Source organism: Eptesicus fuscus, chromosome 14 (assembly GCF_027574615.1).
Source record: "Eptesicus fuscus isolate TK198812 chromosome 14, DD_ASM_mEF_20220401, whole genome shotgun sequence".
Classification (NCBI taxonomy): Eukaryota; Metazoa; Chordata; class Mammalia; order Chiroptera; family Vespertilionidae; genus Eptesicus; species Eptesicus fuscus.
Window position 1 is genome coordinate 20567654 of NC_072486.1, and position 14982 is coordinate 20582635.

The window sequence follows — 14982 nt, forward strand, 5'->3', positions numbered from 1 at the left end:
GCACGTGGTTTTCTGTGGTAGAATCTAACACTCAATTTCATCTATTTATCTCTCAGATGACTTGCGGGAGAAAACAGGTCAAGGTTCATTCATCTGGATTTTCATTCATTCATTCATTCATTCATTCATTCTATTTGCAGCATGGAAAATTGAACCAATTTCTCCAAGCACCTTAACTTCCTTTCTTGGAAGCCATGGAGCAGTAACTTTTATTTGGAGAGCAATAAAATCAACCCACATTTCCACATTGTTGAGAGGCTTAACCAATAAGCATGTTTTAAAGACACTTATACAATGAAGGGGCTCTTACTGGAAAAATCTGGGACAATTTGAGCATCAAAATAAATAATAACAGTAAGCCATGCACTGTTTAATGACAGGTGTATGTTCTGAGAAATACCTCACTTGGTGACTTTGCCCTTGTGCAAACAGCATAGAGTGAGTTAACAACCTAGATGGTATGTGCTACACTTTCATAGGACTGGGAGCATAGTAGGTTTACATCAGTATCACCGAATACATGAACAATGCATTGCACTAGGCATTAGGAATTTCTCATCTTTATTACAATCTTATGGGGCCACTGTCATATATGCAGTTCATCATTGACAGAAATGTCATTGTGCAGGGCATGACTCCACTGAATTATAACTCATTGTATAAAATAGGAATTCATGAATCCTCAATATTATAGATAAATAAGTAAATAGAGAAGAACAAAAAGCTCTTCCTTACAGATTAATACCTCATAATGTAGAAGGAATGAAGGGATTATAAAATCAACATTTTTCAACCAGCCTATATATATAAAAGTCTAAGCAACCTGTCAGCCAGATGACCTGACGACTGGACAGTAGCTATGATGTGCACTGACCACCAGGGGGAAGATGCTCAATGCAGGAGCTGCCCCCTGGTGATCAGTGCGCTGCTACAGTGGGAGCCCCGCTCAGCTGACAGACGGGCGCCAAACACTCCCACGGACACGCCCCTGTGGCAGGTGCAGCGGGGCCAGGATCAGTGGGAGCGGCGAGGTGCCCAGCCCAGGCTCGGGTTCCTCCCCAGCTGCCTGTCGCTTGGTGCACTACTCTGTGCTGTGCAGGATCCACACGGACAGTGGGCTAGAGCTCGATGAGCTGCTGGGTAAAGCTGGGCTGTGGGGGCATGGAGGTCCACTGATCCCCGCAGGCCAGGCCAAGGGACCCCACTGGTGCACAAATCCGTGCACTGGGCCTCTAATCTAATCTAATAATAGACAAATATGCAAATTGACCGCACCTTCGCTACACCTAAGCCACGCCCACCAGCCAAGCCACGCCCACCAACCAATCAGGATGAGTATGCAAATTGCCCCAACAAAGATGGCGGCTAATTTGCATATCAAGACAGCGTCCAAAGAAGCCAACAGCTGCAGAAGGGAGTAAAGCTTCGAAGAAGCAAGCAAGGGGGGGGGGGGAAGGGCGGGGCGGAGGCGGGGCCGGGGGGAAGGAGAAGGGTGGGGCGGAGGCGGGGCTGGGGGAGAAGGGCAGGGCGGAGGCGGGGCCAGGGGTGAAGGAAAACAAGGGAGGGCTGGAAGAGAAGGCGGGGTGGGCGGGGCGGAGGCGGGGCCAGGGGTGAAGAGAAACGCGGGCGGGCTGGAGGAGAAGGCGGGGCGGGCGGAGCGGAGGTGGGGCCGGGGGCGAAGGGAAACGCGGGCGGGCTGGAGGAGAAGGTGAGGCGGGGGACAAGGGCGGGGCAGAGGCGGGGCGGGGGAGAAGGGAAACGCCGGCGGGCTGGAGGAGAAGGTGAGGCGGGCGAACAAGGGAGGAACGGAGGCAGGGTAGAGTGCAGCGGGAAATCCTATTGCAGGATTTTTTCCTGCAACGGGAAAGCTAGTATAATAATAATTAATCAGGCAAGAAATAGCAATGGGTGCTAAAACTAATTGGTGAATGAGGGCTGAGGAAGAGGATTTTATAGTCTCAAAATTTCTCCCCACAAAATAATTATTAACTTCAAAAGTTCAAAAAAAATCATACATTTACAGTAGAGAAACCTCAGAGACAGACACCATCTTATTTAACTGATTAAAGTTAACATCACAAGTAATGAAAAAAATTGACACCTTGTGCCTGCCACCTGACTAGATGCAATGAAAAAAAAAAGATAATTTGTGTAAAATTTTGTTCAAAAAATTGTATGACCTGTATATATATAATTATGAAATGACATTAAATAAACCCAAATTGAGGCACAGTTTCCAAAATAACTGACCTATAATCTCCCAAAATGGCATGGCTGAGAAAGTCAAGGAAAGAAGGAAGAACTGTTCCAGAACAAATGAGGCAGCCAGGTACCACAATAGATCTCGGATTGCATTTCATATATACAGAACATTACTTAGACAACTGGTCAACCATGGATAAAGTCTCTGGGGAAAGATTATACAAAAATTTTTATTCTTCTTGCAACTTTTTTTACAAGCTTGAAATTGTTCCAAATTAAAAGTGAAAAAAAATTTTTTATGTGCTCTTTTTCTACCATGACTGAATTTCCCAATAGTAAAGTTCATATAAGAAATAATCTAATACATTTGCAAAATCAAGTTTAAACACTAAACACCCAGTAGGTGGTGACTCACCCAAAGCCTCATCTATGCATTACTATTATTGTTATTATTAATACTTAACATTTATCTAGCACCCGCATTGTTATACATAATATGACAAAAGCAATGGTTCCCTCAAGGAGCACTTCTAAAAATATAAAAACATATATACAGGGGCACAAATCCAAATACAATGTTTATAAAGGGACAGAGAGCCATGGGTCAGCTCTAACAAAGACAAAACTAGACTCAGCTATTCTTCTCCCTTTTATTTCAGGTTAGAGGAGGTACAAATCCAGGTGTTCGCACATTACCAAATTACTGCTCTGTAATTTGAAAGGAATGACAATGACATCCTGTTGTGGTCATAGGCAATTTAGTATTACAGTACACCTGTGAAACCGAGCCATCAACATTTTGGCAAGGCTGTGTAATTAAAGAGGTAACACTTACTACGCACATTATTGTGGACTTCCAGGATGCAGCAGCCCTCTGTCTACCTGACTTTCATTTACAAATGGGGTCAGAGGAACCCAGGAAAGGCAAGGCCTAGACAAGCCTGTGGCTGGCTGCTGCTCCTCCCTTTGAGTCCGAGTTCCCTAAGCATTCCCTTTGGAGCCAGGAGGCAACATTTTAGTGCTGACTCCTGAAAAATGTCTTTATTTCTTGCATGTTTATTTATGTCAAAGTCTTCCTTCCCTTCTCTAACACTAAGTTTTAAATAAACCTTTGCTATTATTCTACAGGGCACAGATTGTCACACAAAGGAGAGTCATAGCTCATTTAAACTGCCAAAGAATCTCTAAAAATTACGTTGACAGAATGTCAGGGATTGCAGAGATCCACACCAACCTTATTCTATCTGGGAAACGTCATTTTAAAGCAAGAAGGGTGAAGCTCAGAGACACTAAGTAATTTACATTTAGTCACACAGCTAATGTATGTCAAGATCATGATTTAAACTCTCTGTAAAATTTAACCCTTTGCACTCGCTTGCTTTTTTCTCGATTCCTTTATTCTACTCGGGATTTAATTTTTTAAATACCCCAGATTTTACAAAGCGTGGCAGTAGAATAAAAAACTGGAGTTTCTTTTCATACAAACTTATTTATTTGGATTTTTTTTATATTTTAAATTATTGATACATTCAATACAATTCGACATACGAGCTGCTACCAATGCTAGCCGTGTCGAGTCACACTCGACATCTGAGTGCAAAAGGTTAAAGCAAACACCCAGTTTTTAGCATGGGGAGTTGTTGAAAGACTGAGCAAGAAGGACCATCTTTGCCCTAGCTGGTTTGGCTCAGTGGATAGAGTGTTGGCCTGTGGACTAAAGGGTCCCAGGTTCGAGTCCAGCCAAGCGCACATGCCTGTGTTCTGGGCTCCATCCCCCTGTGCAGGAGTCAGCCAATCGGTGATTCTCTCTCATCATTGATGTTTCGGTCTATCTCTCTCCCTTCCTCTCTGAAATTTAAAAAAAAAAAAAAAGGACCATCTTTCTCTGCCAAACTGAGAGACTGAAAATGTTTTATTTATGTGGTTAATCAAGTGTGTCAGCGTTCAGTCTAGGCCATTTGACAATGCCCATTTTCTTAAGATGTTGCTACTATCATACACCTTTGGTTTTTCTTTCTCATACCTGTTGGTCCCAAAGTAATTGGCATGATCCTGAAATCTATGACACTCAAAGTTCCCAAGAGTATTATGAAAAAGCAGCACTGTAGGCACCAGTTAGCACTTTATTTCTAAATCTCTAACTCGTCTCTACCTGTTGTGAGATGAGCAGGGTTGCTTGTTAATTTCTAGGACACTTGACTCTTCTCAGCACCAAGTATATTCAAGGCCTAGAGAAGGAAAAGTGTTTATTCCACGTTGCCTTCCCCCTGGATGCTCTCAAATGTACCCTAAGCCATCTGTTCTGAGACATCCCTGGATCAATGTTCTCAGCTTAGATACTTTGACATCAATGTGAAGCTGATGAAAAGAGTCCCACCATCCAGAAGAAAAGGAATCAAAGAGAGCCAGGTAAATCTTCCCTAGGACTGTCCTATTTATGATGCCTTTTTTCCTGCCCCTGAAAGTACATCCCTCCGTCATTTCCAACAAAGCAACGGTTTCTAATTCTGGCTGATCTAAGTGTGCTGGAAACCTAAGAAGAGTTCGAATTTTAAAGCACTGGCTCCATCTCTTAGAGATTTGATTCAAAATGTCCGAGGTAGAGTCCAGGGATTTTAAAAAGTGCCTTAAGCCATTTTGAAGTATAGCCAGTTTGAAAAATGTTGTTCTAAGGAACTCCATTTTGTCATTGACCCATTTCAGAGGATCTGCAGAGATGAAAGATTAGGAGAAACAAGTACATCTTGTTTTAATATTTAGAAAATATGTTGGCCTACTGGATGCCATGATTTCTAATTACTTGCTGCTTAGTTATTCAGTTTCTGCATTTAAAATTTTTAAAAGGACTATTCATATTCTTATTGATATTACTTACAGCTGCAATAGGATGATGGCAAGAGTCCATTTTCAGCCAGAGACTATTCTTTATCAGATGTCTTCCAACACAAACTACATGAACTTAAATTTTCATGAAACAATTATACTGCAAAGTATGGGTCTCAAACTAAAAATGGGGGGGGGGAGGGAGATGGGAATACTTAGAGAAAAATTCTTCTTGATTGTAGAAAATATTCATGTAGCTCAATTTATAAAAGAGAGGCTCCTAAAATGTATTGTGTAAATTTTTTATTCCAAATTGAAGACTTTAAATATGTTGGAGGAATTATATATATTAAACAAGCCAGAGTTAACATTTCTATAAAGCAAATTTTTAAAAATGTGAAACACATGTATCTAAACATGTAGTAGTTAGTGACATAACCACACATTTAAAAATATTAATTTTTTGAAGCATGAGAAATTACTTAAAAATGGATGTTCTGTTAACTTAATGGTTAAGTTTAGTAAATATCCATCACTTGGAGGGCTTATGAGAACAGATTGCTGAGCCCAACCTCAAATTTGTATTTGTAGGTCTGGGGTGGAGCATGAGAATTTGCATTTCTAGCCAAGTTCTTTGGTAATGATGACGCTTCTGGTCCAGGGACCACGCTTTGAAAACCACTGTGTTGACCCATACCAATTCTGGTCACTGAAAACAGGTAATACAGTATATGTCGAAGCTGCATTACTTGAGTTAGTCTTCAAACAGGAAGAGTGGGGGTCAGCGACAATACTCCAGGTAATTCTGTTGGGGCACCGTTAATTTCTTCCTTATTACAGAGGTAGAGAAGACAGGGCCCAAGAAAGTATGGGTTTATTTTTTACTAATAACTCAGGGTTTTCTACTTAATTTGTTTATGACCCAGTGCTTTTTATGAGTAATCTCAACTCCAATAAAACATAAGTTGAAGATATAAAAAAGAAGACTGAAATTTGAAAGTAATTGAAAAATAACACGGCACACGTACCTGCCCTACAAACACAAGCTACCACCATCATCTATCAGATGTACCCACAAGTTTCCATAGAAGGGTCAGAATACAGATCCCTGCTTATCATTAGATAAAATTTGTGAATTGACCGATATCAATCTTGAAACAGTTTGAAGAACCACAATATATAGACAGTTCCAGATTTTTAATTTCTGCAAAGTAAATTATGTCTATACCAGAAAAAGAACCATGATTTTAAATTTTGTTTCTTACAGAGGAAGGTGAGATTATTTTTGCTAAAATAGATTGGTGCTTTAGAAATTGAAGAAACTGACCCCATATGTCAAGAAAATTTAGTATTATTAGTATTTCCCAAGTTCTACTAAGCTCCCATTTTGTGCCATGTACACGAGTGCTAAGAAAAACATAGTAAGAGCTTTCTTTGGAGACTTTCAGTCAAGACGGCAATGTAGGTAAATGCAGTGCTTGCCTCCTCTCACAACAACATCAAAATTACAACTAAACTACAGAACAACCATCATTCAGAACTGTCTGAAACCTAGCTGAATGGACATCCTACAACTGTGAAAATTAGCAACATCAAGACTGGGAGGAGAAGTGGAGATGCTGAATGGGCTGGTCCCGCACCTACATAGATCAGGACAGGTTATCCCAGCTGTGGAGATACCCCCTGAGGAGCAAGGGGTCCCCCAGCCTACGGGTCCAGTGCCAGGAAGAGACGTCTCCATAATTTCTGACTATAAAAACCACATCAAAGTGCCACCACCCGATCATCTCCACAAGTGGGCCCCTGCACAGCTGATCCTCCGCTGTAGTTCGAGGTTGGTGGTCCAGTCAGTCCTTGCAGCTGATGGGCCTGTGGGTAAATCTCTCCCATTGCCCTGCCACCAGCAATCAAGGCTCAACTACAACAGGGGGGTCACACAGCCCACAAGTGGGGCACGCCTGGAGCACCCAGTTTGGGTGACTGGGAAGTCTGTGCCACTGGACCCTACAGGACACCTGATACATTGGGCCACTCTACCAAGCCTCCAAGACATGGCAGCTCTACAGAGCACACAGAAGCAAACACAGAGAGGCTGCCAGAATGAGGAGACCAAGAAACGTGTCCCGAATGAAAGGACAGAAAAAAACTTCAGAAGAAGAACTACACAAAATGGAGACAAGCAATCAACTAGATGCAACGTTAAAAACAAACAAACAACAACAACAACAAAACAACTGGTTATAAGGATGCTCAGTGAACTTAGTGAGAATCTCAACTGCATGAAAAAGGGACAGTCAGAAATGAAGTACACTTTAACGGAAATGGAGAATAATTTATAGGAAACCAAGAGTAAAGTAGATGAAGCCAAGAATCAAATCAGTGATTTGGAATACATGGAAGAAAACAAACAAACACCCAATCAGAATAGCAAAAAGAAAAAAGAATAAAAAAAAAAAAAATGAGGATAGTGTAAGAAGCCTCTGGAACAACTTCAAACATTCCAACATTTGCATCAAGGGGGTGTCAGAAGAAGATACAGAGCAAGAAATTGAAAACCTATTTGAAAAACGACAAACTTCCCCTACCTGGTGAAGGAAATAGATACAAAAGCCCAGAAAGTGCAGAGTCCCAAACAAGATGAACCCAAAGATTCCCACACCAAGACACATCAAAATTAAAATGCCAAAGATTAGAAACATAGAGAGCATCTTAAAAGCGGCAAGAGAAAAGCGTTACCTACAAGGGAGCTCCTATAAGACTGTCAGCTGATTTCTCAACAGAAACTTTGCAGGCCAGAAGGGAATGGCAAGAAATATTCAAAGTGATGAAAAGCAAGGACCTGCAACAAAGATTACTCTACCCGGCAAAGCTATCATTTACTAGTAGAATCAAAGGGCAGATAAAGAGCTTCCCAGACAAGAAAAAATTAAAGGACTTCATCACCAGCAACCCAGTATTATATAAAATGTTAAAGAATCTTCTTTAAGAAGAAAAAGAGATAAAAAATATGAACAATAAAATGGCAATAAGTACATATCTATCAACAATTGAATCTAAAATAAAATGAACAAGTAGAACAGAAATAGATTCATAGATACAAAGAACATGTTGACAATTGCCTGATGGGAGGGGGATTGGCAGGTTGGGTGAAAAAGGTGAAGAGATTAAGAAGTACAAATTGGTTGTTACAGAATAGTCATGGGGAAGTAAAGTACAGCACAGGGAATATAGTCAATAATAGTCTAGTAACTATGTCGGGTGTCAGATGGGTGAAAGATTTATCAGGTTGATTGCTTAGCTATGTAACGTCTAGTCACTGAGGTGTACACCTCAAAATAATATAGTAATGTATAGCAACTGTAATTGAAAAATTAAAAGATATAAAGAGCTTTATTTTCCAAATTAGTCCCCTTAAAAGTATTCTTTAAGTACATGTCAGAAAATATTCTTTCTATTAATAATAACTATCAATGTCTACTAGGTGTCAGGGGCTCTGCTAAATATCATACAATGTTTCATTTCGTCCTTTCAACCAATTAAACCTAAATGGTAGTTATATATATGCCTCAGTTTTATCAATGAAGAAAGGCTGAGAATAAATAAAGTGTCCAAGATAAAACTAGTGAGTGGTGATCTAGGATTCAAACCTGGGCTTGAATGGTTATTATAAACTATATTACACTGCCTCTCAACATATATTGAATCTATAATATCTACCATTTATTGAGTTATCAAATGTTTGGGAACGAACCAAGCTAATTAGTTTTCTAAATAGTTTACAGTATTTCACTCAAACTCCTCAAAATTCTATGTGAGTCTTCGTTTTACCAGGAGGGCATTCATATGATGACAAGTTGCAGGGATCTTACCAAAAGATCACATGTATAGTAGCAAGAGAGCCAGGATCTGAACCCTGATATGACTCCAAAGCTCATCCTATTGTAAGCTGGTTCACTTATTCCCCTAACGTAGCCTCCCATAGAGGTATATTTCTAACTCTCATACACAGAACAATACTGCAGCTGTGGTTAGTTGAGACTGATTGTCAAACATTTTATTATTAACTTTATTAGTTTAGCATGCTCTATCAGTTCGGCATGCAGCTTTAATTCAGTTCAATACTTCAGTCTTCCATTTAATTAGTAATTAAATCTGGTCTCTACATCAGGTTGCCCTCACTCTACTCTTAGCTGATTTTGAAACTAAGTGTACATTTAACATTCTACTACATTTTTTTTATTGTGCTAACATATACATAAAATTTACAATTTTAACTATTTTAGATGTATAATTCAGTGGCATTAAGTACATTCACAATGTTGCATAAGCATCATCACTATTCATTTGTAGAATGTTCTGCTAAATTTAAACTTTAAATTAAGATTCCTTGTATTAGCTAAATGTTAAGTGCTATATCACTGAGAAGTTTAAACATTCTTTGTGTGTTATTGCTGATGAAACCATCTGTGTGCATTACTGATGAAATTGTATTAAATAGTACCTTGAAACACTCTACCAAAGACCTCCTTCCAGGTCAACATGTATAATTAATGAAACATTCTTTAAGTGTCAAATGCCTTGTACAAACAAAAACATTCTAAGTCTATGCCTTTCCCTCTGTTCATAGCCATCCTTCTTCTATGGACTAGTAATCCTCTCTATATACATATATTTATACTTAGTGACTTCATTTTTTGGCTTCCATGATTTATTCATATTTTTATGATTCTTAGTGAACCTATTCGGGCTAAAGGATACCTTCTTTTCCCCTAAAAGAAGTATCAAAAGGCTGTGTTTTTTAAAATATATTTTTATTGTTTTCAGAGAAGAAAAGGGAGAAATAGAAACCTCAATGATGAGAGAGAATCATTGATTGGCCTCCTGCATGCCCCCTACTGGGGATGGAGCCCACAAGTTAGGCATGTGCTTTATCGGGGAATCGAATTGTGATCTCCTGATTCATAGGTCGCCGCTCAACCACTGAGCCATACCGGCTGGGCAAAGTGTTCTTTAAAAAATTATTATTTAATGCTGCCTTTGATAGCAACTTGAAATTAGATTTGTCCAGTCCTTGATTTTTATTTGGTATTAAATTGAATAACCTTAAATATAAGAAAATATTTTTATTTATTGATTGGTTTTTTAAAGAGAGATAGAGGGAGAGAGATCAATTTATCGATTTATTGTTCCATTTATTTACATACTGGTTGCTTCTTGACTGGATATTAAACCTACAAACTTGGCCTACGGGGATGGACGACTCTCTAACCAATTGCGCTACCCCGCCAAGGCCTATAAGAAAATATTTTAGAAATACACTTTAGAAAAGGTATACCTTAATTTAAAAAAACAAAACAAAACAAAAACCTAGATATAAAAACTTTGTCTAAATTCTTCAGGGTTTCTCATTATCCTACTATCCAATAGTATTAACAGCTATGGTGTTAACAAATAGGTGTTGAGGAAGTTGAATTTAGCAACCTGGGAAGATCTTACAATGAGTTTTGTAATTGAAAATGTACTTTAGAAATAAAAGCTGGTATGGTGTTCACATTACTTTTTTTTTCATTATTCACTAAATTTAAAAAAACTTAGATAATGAACTGTTTATCAAATTCTTAGGCTACAAAATAAATGCTAATGCAAAAAAACCAACAACATACGAGTAAACTTTTAAGAGACAGTTCAAACAGTACTATTTTATACAGCAAGTATATAGAAAGTACAGGAAGGCTGGACCCCTTTCACTTTTCTCCTCAGCAAGCTTTGTTCATCCACATGGACCTGAAGATGTTTGCAGTGGGTACCATGATTCCACACCAGTGAAGAGAAATAAAGGTCCTCCCAGAAAATACTTTCAGTGCCTCTCACACTTGAGCAGAAGCAAACTACTGCAGGACGAGGCAACCCAGCTGGTCAAAGGCTTCACCCGCCTAATTAAAGGCTGCAGCCAAAGTGGAAATATATTAAAACTCAAACACTGTTCCCCTAGTGCCTCAAGTAGTTTATTGGTAGCCATTATCCACATTTCTATAAATATAAACATTCTAAGTGACTGTCACTAGTGCAGGTATATTTAACATGAAAGTAGCTCCACTGGAAGCTACTTCATTTTGTGTGTAACAAGAATCAAGGCTCCAAAACTCAACTGTGCCACAAACAAACAAACAAAACCTTGCTAACGAAGTGAATTTTTTTTTTGGTTATCTTCATTACAAATAAGTGTTGGCTTTACATGTAGAAATGATGTTGATTTGTTCATATATGATCACTGGAAGTTAATTCTTTGCCTGTAGATAAGGATTAGATAAAGGTTTTTCCTCCTTTTAACTTATAGGGTTTGTGCATTCCAACGTAAACAGCACCAGTGTATTTCACAAAACATAGCTTTGCTGCTTTCCCCTTCATTTTCTATAATCGTAATTCTTTTCTGCAGTACTGTATCATTTCTTCCTACCTTATAATCAGGACTGGGCTGCCTGTGTAACACTGTTCAGTAATTTTTGTAAACAAAAAATTAAAGCTCAGAGTATAATATAAGATTATCTCTTACATTTTCACTCCACAGTGCATCAGGTGCTGTTTTTAAAGCTATTGCTCCTTTCAAAACATTACAAAAATATATGAAAAATCACATCTGTGTTTAGCCAGCAAATATTAATAAAGCATTTTACAACGGGAATACTTTAGAAACCATGTATTGCAATTACATCCTCTTGTCTGAATTCATCAATTGCTTTTTTCATAAATCCAGACATACATCCAAACATATGCATTTATAACAAGTCTACATGCCCCAATTTAGTATATGAAAGAGTTAAGTAAATTAGTTTTCCAAGTGAAAGTGCTTCTGATAACAAACTATTTCTAAACCCCCCCACCCGCACCAAAAGGTATTTTAAACCTGTGTAGAAAGATGTATAGCTATTTCTAAAAAGTAGAAGACTACACACCAAAACATGCTGTGTTGGGAAAACTAATCCATGCACTTGATTTGAATATGCCTCAAATATCTCATCTTTATTAATTTAAGTTAGACCAACTTAAACATTGTCTAGAAATAAGATACAGCATTACGTTATTTGACTGCAGGAAATATCAAAATTCATTTGGCCAAAACTTAAAAAAACAAACACTTCCTCTTGTTCCTTACTAGGTAGACCAATGTAATCAATATTACAGTATATGTATTAATCTACCTTAACATTTCCATCCATTAGCATTTTATCTTCACATAAAAAGCCTTGTAAGCAATTTCCTTGCAAAGGCATTCCCCCCAAGAAAACATAAGCACAAAACACCAGGCAGACATTCTTCAAAGTTTTATTTCTCTAACTTGAGGTCAAATTTCCACAACTGTTTTCTGGTCAATTTACTATCCTTGCTTGGCTTCCCAAAATGGCAGTACCAAAAGATTTGTGGGGGAGGGAGAAGAGACCATTTTAAGAAGCACGGCATTTGCTCATCTTCCACAAGGCAACCGAGTTGGGCATCGGACTGTTCAACAAAACAAAGCTTTAAGAGCATCCAGAAGGGCAGGCAGGCAAACCAGGCTTCCATTTGTCAAAATCAGACCAGAGGAGATCTACTCCACACGGACAGGAAAGGCATCACCACTCATCTTTTCTTTTTCTGTTGCCGCAACATCTTTCTTCTCTTAATGATCATCTCGTGGAGTTTCTCCAGTCCTTCCTTCAGTCCGTCTCCTATGATTGCACAGGTGGGCTGCAAATGCCAGGGCGTCGCCGAGCTCAGTTCCCCCATGGCTAACAATTTCTCAATTTCTGAGAGAGACAACGAGTTCCTCAGGTCTTGTTTGTTAGCAACTATGAGTACGGGGACGCCTTGATTTTCTGATATCCTAGTGATTTTATGAAGTTCGGTTTTCGCCTCTTCCATCCTTTCAACGTCAACGGAGTCCACAACAAACACAATGCCATCTGTGCATCTGGTGTAGGACTTCCACAGTGGCCTCAGTTTCTCCTGGCCACCTACATCCCAGAAGTGAAACGTGACTGTCTTAGAATTTCCCAAGGTTACCTTAATTTTTTCGGTGTTGAATCCTTTGGTGGGCACAGTATTGACGAATTCGTTGAACTGCAGCCTGTATAACACCGTTGTTTTCCCGGCACAGTCCAAACCCAGAATAACGATGTGATAGGACTGGAACGAAGGCAGGCTGGACAGGATGGAAGTTTGGTCTGACAGTCCATTCCCCATTTCCAGTTGCAAATCAGTGTTCCCAGTGGAAAGGCTTTCTTCGCGATGCTTTACAACTTTTCTTCCCAGGGGATCCAGCTACAAGACTGCTGAGGGGGGTAAATGAATAAGTTATTCTTGTGGGGGGGGAGGGAAAAAAAAGTCCGTTTTATTTCTCTTTTGTGCTAAAATAAGCAACACGAGGTACTTGATAAATAAAACATGCTTCAGCAACGAGCCAAATGAGATATGAAACGTACGCAACCCGAGGCAAACGAGAGAGAACAATCACTGATTGAAATTCTTTAACATTCAGTGAAGTTGCAGCAATGCGTACTTTTTCCTCTACCCTCTGGAGTCCCCAAACCTCCAAGACTTCATCCCGGAGACAACCTAGCCACCACCCGTCCAGGTTGCAGCAACCATACAAGTGCCGGGCTTGTTTTTTTTTTTTTTTTTTGGCTGAAAACACACATCCTATCTTGAGGAGCTAATTCCATGTATTTAAAAGCATGCCCAAGGTCACTGGTACCCTTCCACCTTACGCACCCCCCGCCCCCGAAAAACCCACCAGGCTCACCTCCCGAACTGGAATCTCCAAATGAGAAAGCATTGGTGGGCGTTTCTGCGCGGTGGGGAGAAGCCCCGCACGGCCGCTCAGCCCCGCTGTCCGCGCAGCTCTGGCGCGGGCTGCACTGAAACCGTGGGTTCAGGCTCCGGCCACGCCCACCCCTCGCGGCCCACCCAGGAGCCCAAATCCCATTGGCCGCCGCGTCCGCTCGTCCGTGCTGGGCCCGCCCCCGCGCCCTCCTCGGGGCAGTCCCTGCCGCTCCCAGCGCGGCGGGGCCGGGCCCCCCGTAGGTCCGCGGGCACCACCTGTTGCCCTCAAGTTAGAAAACAAGGCGCGAGCCGAGGGAGCCGAGCGGCCCCTGCAGGGCAGCGGCGGCCCGGCTGCTCCGTCGGGTCGCCAGCCCGCCGCTCCCCGCCAGCCCGGGCGCACCTGCAGCGCGCGGCCCACGGACGCCACTCCACGGCTCGCACATCCGGGGCCCGCGTCGCCGCCGGCGCCTTAACCCTTTGCTGGCGGGAGGGAACGCCCAGCGGCCGCGCCGGCTCCCCGGCGAGACGACCCGGCCCGCGACACCCACCGTGCCCTCGGCGAGAAGCCTTCACCTCGGCCCCCCTCCCCGCCCCCCGCGCCCCGCCAGCGAGTCCGCCTCGACAGGGCGTGGCCACCGCAGCCGCCCGCCCCGCCGCGCTCACCTGATGAACCGTCCGCGTCCCACATCGCTCGCAGCCGCTCGGGAGCGCGCGGGGACCGGCCGGAGGGCACCGGCGAGGCCCGGGCGGTGGCGGGGGCCCAGACGCCGCTGCGAGAGGGGCCGGGCGGGCGCCGGGGCCAGGCTGCCCTAACGGAGCTCCGCCGACCGCTCCCGAGCCGCCGCGGCCCCGCCCCTTCGCCGGCGCGGGCCAGTAGGGGGCGGGCGGGCGGGCGGGCGCCTGGTCGCCTAGCAACCACAAAACAAGGTCACGTTCGGACCCTCCCGGAGCTGGCGGGTGGCGCGCGCACCAGCTCGGGTGGGGCTTCAGGATTCAGCCCCGTGAGCCGCTGCTTTCTGCAGCCGACGGCCCCACCCACCCCCACCCCCACCCTTGTCCCAGCCCGCGCCGTCTGTCCGTGACGCAGGCCAGGGGTTCCAGGGGACACCCGACGGAGCAGGTGACTTGGACGTGCCTCTCCGTAGTCGCCCTGAGTGG

The 14982-nt window shown here is 42.3% G+C and overlaps 1 protein-coding gene across 4 annotated transcripts; it reads right to left on the reverse strand.

Moving 5' to 3' along the window:
* Nucleotides 1-12332: 12332 nt before the first annotated feature.
* ARL4A (ADP ribosylation factor like GTPase 4A) lies at nt 12333-14659 on the reverse strand. Of its 4 annotated transcripts, none has more exons than XM_054726112.1 (2): nt 14488-14659; nt 12333-13331 (listed from the first exon to the last, which is right to left on the reverse strand). In XM_054726112.1, the coding sequence occupies exon 2, from the start codon at nt 13243-13245 to the stop codon at nt 12643-12645; it is 603 nt and encodes a 200-aa protein (XP_054582087.1). In that variant the 5' UTR covers nt 13246-13331; nt 14488-14659; the 3' UTR covers nt 12333-12642. The 4 variants fall into 4 exon arrangements, with proteins under 4 accessions (XP_054582087.1, XP_054582086.1, XP_028012199.1 ...); XM_054726111.1 differs by having other exon boundaries at nt 12333-13334; XM_028156398.2 differs by lacking the exon at nt 14488-14659 and adding an exon at nt 13805-13931.
* Between the last annotated feature and the right edge of the window lie 323 nt (nt 14660-14982).